Source organism: Vicugna pacos, chromosome 4 (genome assembly GCF_048564905.1).
Source record: "Vicugna pacos chromosome 4, VicPac4, whole genome shotgun sequence".
NCBI lineage: Eukaryota > Metazoa > Chordata > Mammalia > Artiodactyla > Camelidae > Vicugna > Vicugna pacos.
This window is the reverse complement of record NC_132990.1, coordinates 47789786-47800988: the sequence shown is the minus strand read 5'-3', so window position 1 is coordinate 47800988 and position 11203 is coordinate 47789786. Positions and strand designations below refer to the sequence as shown.

The window sequence follows — 11203 nt, the reverse complement described above, 5'->3', positions numbered from 1 at the left end:
TTTTAAGAAGTACACATGCAGTACACACACATCACGTTTTACAACCTTTTTTATTTAAGTAAACTTTAGTCATAGTAAAACTGTTTAGAATAGTGATGACATATATTTACATTACAATATGCACACTCCAATCTGTGACTGAACTAACAGTATATCTGGACATCCATCTAAATGTCTGAATACTTTTCAAGTTCACTGATTTAAAAAATAGTGGCAAGTGGAATCCAGGAATGGAGAGCTTAGGAAAAGTGGAATAATGAACAGTATTAAATAGAGCAGAGTGTGCTAAGTTTTCAGTGTTCCATGAGTTAGGCTTATTTAAAGATCTTTTTATTGTTTTTCAAACTTTTTTGATGGAAAATATCAAACATAAAAAAAAAGAGGGAACTATATTCAATAACTTGTAATAACCTATAATGAAAAAGAATATATGTATAACTGAATCACTATGCTGTACACCAGAAACTAACAGAACATTGTAAATCAACCACACTTCAATTAAAAAAAAAAAAGAAGAAGAAGAACAGAGTAGAACAATGATCCCTTACTCACCTTGGGTCAGTAGGATCATTTTGTTGGAGACGCATTGTGCAAAATCACTTACTCATGCCTCAGTTGTACTGTTGCCATAACTGACCTGACCGAGGTGAAAGTACCTGCTTCTATATACCTTCCATACCAGTGATTCTCCAATAATCAATTCATAGCCAATCTTGTTTCATCTATATTCCTGCTCTCTCCCCACAGCCCAGTTATTTGGTGCATATTTCTGACATTTAATCATTTTATCAATAAATATTTCAGTATGTTATCTCTAAAAGATAAGGATTCTTCTTTAAAAACTCACAGTAACGTTGTCATACCTAAAAAAATTAGTAATTCCTTAATATCATCCGGTATCTAGATGTTCATATTTTCCCCACTGACTTATATTTAGTTTTTAAAAAATTGTTAATTTGAATCAAAATCTAAAGTCCATACTTCGAAATTGATGTCTCTTAAGTCTTTTTAAATCTTTTAAGTTCATCCATTATCTTTTTTCCCTTACCATTTTTTTGTTTGAAGAAACCAGGTCATTTGTCCTGTAGTTTCTCAGAGTTCTTAACTTTTGCTGAGTTTCTTCTAATGTGATTTAGGATATCCCTTGGTCCTCTGTATTTCCAGTAAATCGGTAGTTAGAGACTTAATCAGATTTATATTTGATTATTTTAGCAAAACTAATCCATAGGTGGTTTTAGTACTTTTATCAGGAGGCATACATTTGTGGTCTTTTTGTGATGTTAGTAACTGATGGCAGTCATTGTCTAGACCAGGGTTTCTCAAAATTGGCACTATTGATATTTTGGGCTGGTTAATTCTTTATTGTAGGGGAGCTGTCCTGTGCATTGTAGGATGCTTAGCAGCATCCATAGCCTCTATCCACCAGGTATCAGTAGCAACCTCCTCAATTGTGACAACCAAAACTCTCTGGACACTGCCAGTTGTCCTCCCCCTGGGGGCAGAATTGTGCCTAATTGAGAACCACTGGTCTAGGTTCATTAATGTAGGAATTAGAAAATAATATTCTCATTCTATCCTTCTTTCTTTATGAGGTAGAATACTTCTACAGAGAGAAACTTTCCCACGCTATTTGTTGCCCAGAGATGTATTTCACTTTTTCAACAAAAATGCTTAATTGTTTCCCTTTTATTTTACCAGCTTTTAAAGTAGTAGTGAGTTAGTTTTAAAGTAGTAGTGAGTTAGTTTTCTAGCATTCTCCAACAGTGACCAATGAGGTTTTTTTGGTGGTGGTGGTGTTTTCTGGTACCATCATGAACTCATCATTTAACACATATATGATGTGTCTCAATCGCTGGCAGTTTAAAAAATCATTTTTGATGTTTAAATTGTCCTGTTTTGACCAGTGGAAACTTATTCAAATTGGCTCCTGAGTCCTTTTGACATGACCTGTAAGATTTCTTGCTGTTTGGTATAATACAATGTTCCAGGCTCATTTTGTGCCTTCCTAGACTGGAGCTAGTTTCAGCTATTTTTTCCAATGATTCATGGTTCCTTTTAGTTGGAGATGGTGTTTAGAGACCACAACCTGGGTACTAGGGATATAATGTTATTTGACCTCAGGAAGAGTAAATGTAGTTGATTACCTCTTCTTCTCGAAACAGTCCCAGTATCTCTTTATTATGAAAAATTCCAAACATGCAGAAAAATTAGAATGCACAATGAACATCTATATACCCTCACCTAGATTCAACAATTGTTCTTAACATTTTGTCATGTTTGTTGTGTCTAATGTGGCCTGATATGACAGATGATATAGTATGGTATAGTATAGTACACTATACTACAATATAATTTTTTGTTATACCATTTGAAAATAAGTTGCAGGCATTATGACACTTCATTAGTATTATCTCCTTAACTCATTTTCTGTGTAACCATGATACCATTATCATATCATGAATTACTTTATTTAGTTTCTTGATTCTCCTCATATTTTATTGGCTCCTTCTTCTAGATCTCTTTTGCTGATTCTTCGTCATCATTCTGACCTCTGAACAGTGGCATATCTAGGGCTCTATCATTGGACCTCTTCTCTTTTCTCTACATACAGACATGATGGGTCATCCCATTAACTCCAAGGTTTAAAATACTATTTATATGCTGATGACTCCCATTTTCTCTCACCCCAACCTCTCCTCTGAACTCTAGACTCCTGTATTCAGTTGCTTACTTACATGTCCAGTTGGATATCTAGTTGGTTTTTCAAAATCAGTGGGTGCAAAACAGAACTCTTGAATCCTGCCCCTTCTTCCCCAGCTTTTCTCTAAGACTTTCCCATTTCCAGTCTATTAGGTGCCCAAGCAAGACAATGTAGAGTTAGTTATCCTTGACTCTTCTCTTTCTCTCTCTCCCCTATATCTAGCCCATCAGCAATTTGTGTTTGTTCTATGTTTGAAATCTATCCATAACCTGACCACTCTGACACTTCCACTGCCTCTGACCCAGTTGAGGCCACCACTGTCTCTTGCCTGGGTTGTTGCAATAGCCTCCTTCTGGTCTCCCTGCTATGCCTTTGTCTCCCTACAGCAGCCAGAATATGCTTTTAAAGTATAATTCAGATCATTTTCTCTCTCTGCTCAGAACCTCTCATCTCACTCAAAATCATATCCAAAATCTTTCCTACAATTTTTTCTTTCTAATATTTTACCTTTAATTTCTATTTCTTTGCTTAAGACCATCAATATAATGTTGAGTGAAGCAGAGGCAGTAGACACTTGTACTTATTCCTGATCTTTAAAAGAATGTTTTTAATGTTTTACTATTAAGTTTCGTATTTACTGTAGGTTTCTTTTTTTGTAGGTACCTATACTAATTCACTGTTATCAGAGAAGTGCCATGTAACTAGCCATATCAAAACTCAGTGGCATAAAAATGATGATTCATTCTCATAAATCTGTGGGTTGACTGGGGTCAGCATTCTAAACTGGGACTGGCTACAGGGTTTTGCTGTGCTCCATCGGTCTCTCACTCCTCCTGGGACCAGCAGGATAGCCTGGGTATGCTTGTCCCGTGGTGAGGGAAGAAGGGCAAGAAGACAAGCACAGTTTTGCAACTGCTGTTCATGTCTTTGGGTCACATCATATCTGTCAGCATTCCAATAGCCAAAGCAAGTCATACGGCCAAGCCCAAAGTACACTGTCTACAGAGGTGGTGGTAGGAAGGGAGAAAAGATTTTTAACAATGATACATTACATTTATTTTCTAATGTTAAACCAACTTTGCATTTATGGAATAAACCCAGCATGATCTTGATGTGTCCTCCCTATTCTGCCTCCCTCTACTTTTCTCTCTTTTTCTTTTTTCACACTATTAGATTTGGGTTGCTTTTCTTTGCATTTTACAATTTTATTTTTTTATCAGCTTTATGTTGAGATATAATTTACGTACCATATAATTCACCCACTTAAAGTTTACAATTCAGTGGTTTTTATTATATTCACAGAGTTCTGCAACTATCACCACAAGCAACTGTAGAATATTTTCATCACCCCAAGGAGAAATCTTATGTCCATTAGCAGTCACTCCCTATATCCACATTCACCACTGGCTCCCAAACTCCCTTACCTCCAGCCCTTGGCAACCATGAATTCACTTTCTGATTGTACAGATTTGCCTCTTCTGGCATAATGTTTTTAAGGTTCATTCATGTTATAGCATGTACCAGTACTTCACTGTTTTTAAATTTCTGAATAATATTTCACGGTATGAATAGAATGTGTTTATCTATTCATCAGTTGATGGTCATTTGTGTTGTTTCCACTTTTTGGCTGTTATGAATGATGCTCCTATGAGATTCCTAAAAAAACTAAAAATAGACTTACCATGTGATCCAGCAATCCCACGCCCGGAGGGAACTCTAATTTGAAAAGATATATGCACCCCAGTGTTCATAGCAGCACTATTTACAGTAGCCAAGACATAGAAACAACCTAAATGTCCATTGACAGATGGCTGGATAAAGAAGTTCTGGTGTGTGTGTGTGTGTGTGTGTGTGTGTGTTGTGTGTATGTGTGTGTGTATGTGTAGATATACACATAACTCAGCCATAAAAAAGAATAAAATAATGCCACTTGCAGCAACATAGTTGGGCCTAGAGATCGTCATTCTAAGTGAAGTAAGCCAGAAAGAGAAAGGAAAATACCATATGTTATCACTTATATGTGGAATCTAAAAAAGAAAAGAAAAAAAGGACACTATGAACTCATCTACAAAACAGAAACTGACTCACAGACACAGAAAACAAACTTATGGTTACTGGGGGAAAAGGGGTGGGAAGGGATAAATTGGAAGTTAGAGATTTGCAGATAACTAACTACTGTATATAAAATAAGCAGCAAGTTTCTACTGTATGGTACGGAAAACTATATTTAATATCTTGTAGTAACCTATAACAAAAAAGAACATGAAAAGGAACATATGTATGTATATGTATGACTGAAACATTATGCTGTACACCAGAAACTGACACAATATTGTAAACTGACTATATTTCAATGAAAAAAAATAGTCCTTAAAAGAAAATGAATGATGCTCCTATGTACAAGTTTTTGTGTGGATTTATTTGTGGACTTTTTTTCAGTAAATACTACAATACTACAGATCAGTAATTGGTTGAATTCACAATACAGAGCTGCGGATATGTTGTATGTAATCTTTTGAAGTTCATTCTTCATTCTTTTCCCTTCTTGTTTCAATTTTGGTTGTCTCTTGATCTGAGGAATTTTTTTCAAAGGTACCATGATTTTCTTTTTGTTCCTCAGACAGGGGATTTAGGCTCGCCCAGTATTGACTTATAATCAAATGATTCATCTGGGATCTATGAAATTTTTTTGTCTGGTAACTATTTTAATTGATTTTTAAAAACTGAGGTATAGTTGACACATAACATTATATTAGTTTTAGGTGTACAACATGATTCGTTATTCATATTTCTACGAAATTTTACAGCAATTCCTGGTCAAGATCAAAGGCAGAACCACAGAAAGTTGTAGATTGCTGTTTTGGAGACCGGGCAGGCTATGTGGAGTCAGAAGCGCACTGTCGTGGTTTTCCTAACTGGACCTTCATCTTGTAGATGGGTGTAATCCCGGAGAAACACCTCTCTGCCACCACATCCGGCTCTCATTAGAAGTTGTGGGTAGGTTACTGTGATGACTGTCCCGCAGAAGGAGGCACCAAGGCAACAAGCATTCCTGTGGGCCCTTGAGCTAGCTCTTTCACTCCTTTCCCAGGATGGAACATCCTTCTGATCTTCAGGGATTTAGAAATATTCTTTACACAGATGGAAACAATAGTAGTAACAGGCCATGTTACCAATAGCAATGAGCTGTTTCTTCACAAACCATAAATCTAAGACCAATTGTAACTTGTTTCCTAAATTAACTCATACCCAGATTCTAACTGCCACAGTCTTTTCTGTAGAATTTGTTCCAGTCCCTGCATCCTAATCTTTATCTCAACTTCAAATTCTAAACTTTCCATTTCTCAACTTCACAGACTCTTTTCCCTGAACCCCTAGCCTGTTATTTTTCTCAACTCTTTTTCTTTTCTCCCATTCCCACCAAAGTCTAACCAAACAGCAATGAATTGCTGCTTGGTTATTAGCAATTAAAGAGAGCTAGACACTGGGCCAGATGTTCTTTACGCATGATCTCATCTGTCTTATCCTACTCAGTGACATTAATTTAGCAATTTCATAGATGAGAAAACCGAGGGCTGATGAAATGAATTGGGCCAAAGTCCGTATCTCCAGTGTTTTTGTATTGTTTTGTTTTATATTATGATGCCTTTGGCTCTAAGTAAAAGAAAACTTAAAAGTGGCCTTGACAATAATGAAATTAATTATTTCATAAGAAAGTTGGTTAGTTCAGAGGCACCACATTACCATCGAGAATCAGGCCTTCCTACTCTACCATAGACTCTGATGGAGTCAGGCTTTGTCCTCAAGTTAGCTTAGCTTTCCACAAGCTTTCACGATGCCTACCAAAGTTCCAGCATCACATCCTCAGAATTTCTTGAGGCAGGCAAAGACACCACTCCTTTTGGTCCATCTCTCTAATTTGTTGCGCACCTTCCTTAAGAACAAAGAAACTTTTCCCAGGGCACTCCCACATCCCGGCAGACTAGTCTTCAAGTGTCTAGACTGCCACAAGCCCATGCCTAACTGGTCACTGGCAAGGGAAATGGGACCACTATGATGAGGTTAGACTCATCGAGATTCATTCCTATGGCTGGCTCCAAGCTTCCCTGAAGTTCCTGGCTACTTGGCAGAACAAAATTAAAGTTCTGTTAGGAAGAAGGGAGATGGGGGTAGCACCCAACAGTGTCTTACAGAATCCAAAAGTCCAGGTTGTTAACCTCAACATACTACTGCTATTCCGGGCTCTCCCCTCAGCTCCCACCCTCACTTTAGCACATTTCCTTAACTGTGAGCCAAGTCCCCCACAACTCCAGCTCTAAATGACACATACCAAGGCTGTCCTTGGCAGAATAGTGAGGAACATGAAATGTACTCTCTGGGGTCCAGTGCTCTTGTGCAATTTACAAGAAGTCAGGGACATGTGCTTGGTTAGCTAAGGCACCACCGTCACAGCATGGGGGTGGGGAGAAGAGGCTCTGCCTCATGGAGAGTGGACCAGCCTGGCCCTCATCCAGCTCGAGTTCCAGTCATGCTCCCCCACCTCAGCCCTCCAACACCGAGATCTTTTTTAAGATCTGTACTTCTCTTAGAATCTGAATGGTTTTCTTAACAAATTCTAACTTGCCTTCTAATCTTAAGCCCCAATATTACCCTCATATCTCCTTCCCTCGAATTTTCCCAGTGAGAAAAGCTGTATCCACTGAATTTACTAATCATTCACTGAGCTCCCATTTGTGTTAGAAGCTAGACACAATTCTACACAATTGGAAAGGAAATTAAATTATAGTAGCTATGTTACCAGGTGCTGGGGTAAGTTCTTGACACACACTATCTGACTTTATCCTTAAAAGCACCCTGGTAGGTTAGGCTATTTTAACCTTCACATTAAGAATTTAGGGAATTCAAGTTCAGAAGAAGTCAGCTGCTCAGAGAAGGTAAGGTTAGCTCAAGGCCACAAGCTATTAGAAGCCCATGACTGCCTGACCTCACGCTCATGCCCTTTCCCCTGCCCCACCATTCTGGCTTCATCCTGGCTTTTTTATTGTTACAAAACATATTTGCATACATTAATTTGAACTGCACAGCAGTAGCAGGGTGAGTAGTAGTATCTGTATTTTATAAATGAGGGGTAATATGGTTCAGAGATACTAAATGACTTCACGTGGAGCTTAGCTTTTCTGCCTCCAACATAAGAGTACTTTCTGCCACTGTAGAGTGTGCCTGGAAGAGCAACGCATATTTGTTGAGTGGATGATGATCTGGATGACAGAAGTCATTCCTGTCAAATTATATTATAGAAAATAAACTGTCACTGGCTAGAGGTCTCTAGGTTCCTCCCCTCTGGGCTTTCCTAGGAACTCCATCACCTTCAATCAAGACTCACAAAGAGTAGAATCCACATCTCCTCAGGCAGATCTCAGACTGGGGCTTAAGAAGAACGGGTCCTCTTTAGAGACAGAGCTCAGTGGACCTATCAGCTTTTGCTCCCTCTCCTCCCACTTCTGGGCTTCCTCTGGTCCTGGAGTGGGGAGGCTGTACTCAGGCTTCTCACTGCCCCCATGTGGCAGGACTGCATTTGTTCTGGAGTAGACAGACCAGTGAGCCTCTGCTCTCCGGTTCTGCCAGCCTTGGCCCTGGCAATCATCACAGTAGTGCCCCCTCCCCTCTCCTCCCTGAGCCCCGCCTCCTGCCTCTGACTCAGCCCCACAGCCCTGGACACAGTCAGTACACACAGCCCAGAGGCTCAGCTCAAAGAGAAACAAAAGGAACTGCCTGGTTCTCATGGCTATGGCCAGCACCTTCATACCAGGGCTGAACCCTCAGAACCCTCATTATATCCCAGGGTAAGACTTCTACCCAGAGCACAGCCCCACTTGCTTCTGGGAATAGGGGAATAAGGATATAGGACTTGTGCCACCTCAACCTGGGGGGCCAAGTGGACATACTGGTATGGGAGGCCTAGGGCTGGAGTATCTATGATGTTGGATGGAAAAGGAAAAGCAAGGGAGCAGTAGTAGTCAGGACTGCCATGAAGCTTTCTGTTGTGTTCTCCATGGTAATAGGGCAACAGCAGAAGGGAAGGGTTGAAAACTCAGACAGACAACTAAGTAATGCCTGCTCCAAATATTTACACAGTTGAGTCCAGAAAAGATCAGGGCTTCAGAGGTCTTTGCTTCTGTCTCTGGGGATGGTGAGCAGGGAGATTCTGGAGGTGAGTGGGTGAGACTTGTGCTACAGGTACACGGGACACTGCCCACTACTTCGGTTCAGCATGGGCCAGACCTATGGGCAGATGACTGGTCAACTACTTCGAGGCTCTCCTGGCCTAGCCTGGCCCCCTGCCCACCGCACACTTCTGCCTCCTATTCGGCCTCCAAGATCTCCCGAGGTTCCCAGGAGAAGCCTGCCTGTCAGGTGTGGGCATGAAAGGCTCAGCTCCAGCATGGCCCCTGGGTACACAGGTATGCACACAAGTATGAACAGGTACCCCCAATACAGAACATGGGTCCCAAACACTAACAAATCTTCCTTGCCCCTGCCCACCCAGGTTTTGTACCCCAGGCACAATTCATCTTTGCCAAGAACTGCAGCCAGGTTTGGGCTGAAGCTCTGAACGATTTTGCTCAGTGGTATGCAGGAAAAGGGAATCAGGAGCTGCCAAAGGAAACCAAGGGAGAAAAAGATGTGGAGAAAGACCAAGAGCCAAATTCGGAGCCAGAACTGGAGGCAGAAAAGGACCCAGAACCAGGGCAGGAGGTGGAACAAGTGAGACCGAGAAGGAGGAGGTGGGGAGTAGGTGGGGTGGGAGTGGGGAGCCTTACCTCTGTGTGGCCTGGCCTGGAGGTAGCGGGCTGTGGGTACAGGGGGTGTGGGCTGGACTGCCAGCTTCACCTCCCTGGGAGCTTGAGTTACAGCCCAGAGGCTGAATTTGATAGCCGTGTTTTTCTTCTATCAACTTGTCTCATAAGGCTTCCCCTTATTCCATGGATGACAGAGATCCTCGCAAGTTCTTTATGTCAGGTGAGAGGAAGTGGGTTATGACCAAAGATGTGGGGAGGTGCCCAGGAGGTCCTGACTTTGTATCCACTACCCCCACCCCCAGGCTTCACTGGTTATGTGCCCCGTGCTCGCTTCCTCTTCGGCTCCAGCTTTCCTGTGCTTAGCAACCAGGCACTGCAGGAATTTGAACAGATGAAGTCACCGGGCAGATCCCAGAAGGATCCTAAACATCTCCCACCACTTTCCAGGACCTACCCTCAGAATCTGGGCCTTTTACCTAAATATGGAGGCTACGTGCCAGGTGAGAATAGCCCCAGAGGGAGGCTTTGGGGACTGGAATATTTGTGTGTGTGATAGGTGGAGGTGGTTTGTGGGGTTTGAACTAGTAGATATGGGGGGACCCTGTATCCTATGGTTCAGCCTTATCATTGGGCAGGAAAGGAAACTGACATAGCTCAGAGTGGGCAGTCAGGACCAGATTTTGTAGGGCAACTGGGAGGTCCTAGGCAATTGGCTGAGAAATAAACAACTTCCCTATGCCTCTGGTTACAAATGACACTCTCCTGACCACACAGGGTATAAGTTCCAGTTCGGCCGCACGTATGGGCATCTCACCCATGATGCTCTGGGTCTCAGCACCCTCCAGAAGCAGCTCCTGACATAGGTACCTGGACTTCAAGTTCTCTCTTCCCTTTTCATCCTCTCAGCTATCCTTTCAGAAGGAAGAAAGGTGGGCTGGAGGGTGGGAGGAGGCACAAAAAGAAAATGGTTTGGAGGCCGAGCACCTTTTTTATTAATAGGTGTAATAAATAAATAAATAAATACATAAACAGAAGCCTGGGCTCCTCCTCCCTCTTCTGACCACCAGGCACTGGCCACAGCCTATTTACAGCTGGGGGCTTAGAGAACTGGCCCCAATACTGTCACACATCCTCCTCACCACCTGGCCTAGGGAACCCTGCGAATGGGCCTTCTGGTCATCTCCCTCCACAGGGGTGCACCTGTCTGTACCCATGGAAGGGCTGGCCCAGATGGGCCAGGGAAATTCTGGCAGCCCAGTGCTGCATCCCTTCCCTCCTTTCCTGGGTGGAGGTTTGGATGAGGTCACTGGGACAGTTAAGGGGGAGTAATTAATACTGAGCACAGGGATATGTGGCCCCCAGCTCTTGGGCTACTTTCTGTAGCCAAGCCGGAGGGCTCAGGAAGGGCTCTCAGGCTAAGAGTCTGGGGGTTGTAAGGGTCCCCGAGGCTACCAGCATGCACAGGGCCTCAGTTTTGGCTGCTTCCAGGGGTTGGACTTGGAGTTGGGGTCAAAGTCACGTAGGCCAGAGGCACCAGTCCAGTGTCAGGACCACGGCTGCAGCGCAGCCAGTCTCCTCCTGCTGGCCCCAGCACCCGCAGGAGATCTCCCTTGTGGAAGCTCAGCTGTCCAGGGCCCGTGGCCAGATGGTGGCACAGTGCCTTCACCTCGCTGTGGAAACAACAAATGGAGGTCAGAGAAAC

At 42.5% G+C, this 11203-nt stretch overlaps 2 protein-coding genes and 1 long non-coding RNA gene across 10 annotated transcripts in view; 1 reads left to right on the top strand and 2 right to left on the bottom strand.

The window, feature by feature from the left end:
• Positions 1 to 4445: 4445 nt before the first annotated feature.
• Positions 4446 to 9898, bottom strand: LOC140696075 (uncharacterized). Its single transcript, XR_012072076.1, has 2 exons — positions 9523 to 9898; positions 4446 to 5832 (listed from the first exon to the last, which is right to left on the bottom strand). It is a non-coding gene; the product is annotated as an uncharacterized lncRNA (long non-coding RNA).
• CIMIP2B (ciliary microtubule inner protein 2B) lies at positions 5618 to 10535 on the top strand. Of its 4 annotated transcripts, none has more exons than XM_072959701.1 (6): positions 5618 to 5698; positions 8939 to 9162; positions 9249 to 9466; positions 9670 to 9721; positions 9804 to 10001; positions 10276 to 10535. In XM_072959701.1, exons 2-6 carry the CDS (start codon positions 8973 to 8975, stop codon positions 10362 to 10364), a joined length of 747 nt encoding a protein of 248 aa, XP_072815802.1. In that variant the 5' UTR covers positions 5618 to 5698; positions 8939 to 8972; the 3' UTR covers positions 10365 to 10535. The 4 variants fall into 4 exon arrangements, with proteins under 4 accessions (XP_072815802.1, XP_072815803.1, XP_006204201.1 ...); XM_072959702.1 differs by lacking the exon at positions 5618 to 5698 and adding an exon at positions 5820 to 8544 and having other exon boundaries at positions 9949 to 10001; XM_006204139.4 differs by lacking the exon at positions 5618 to 5698 and adding an exon at positions 5820 to 8544.
• Positions 10470 to 11203, bottom strand: part of RUSC2 (RUN and SH3 domain containing 2) — a 51321-nt gene continuing 50587 nt past the window's right edge. For all 5 annotated transcript variants that reach the window (XM_072959697.1, XM_006204137.2, XM_031677272.2 and 2 more), the window contains one exon: positions 10470 to 11171. In XM_072959697.1, the coding sequence (XP_072815798.1) occupies positions 10970 to 11171 (202 nt within the window). In that variant the 3' untranslated portion in view covers positions 10470 to 10969. The remainder of the gene's footprint in view (positions 11172 to 11203) is intronic.

Bases quoted from the DNA above. Each gene is read 5' to 3' on its own strand.
- CIMIP2B (XM_006204139.4), top strand. From the start codon at position 8,483: ATGGCTATGGCCAGCACCTTCATACCAGGGCTGAACCCTCAGAACCCT. The intron at 9,163-9,248 runs GTATGCACACAA...CTGCCCACCCAG, and splicing joins CATGGCCCCTGGGTACACAG to GTTTTGTACCCCAGGCACAA. The intron at 10,002-10,275 runs GTGAGAATAGCC...CTGACCACACAG, and splicing joins ATATGGAGGCTACGTGCCAG to GGTATAAGTTCCAGTTCGGC.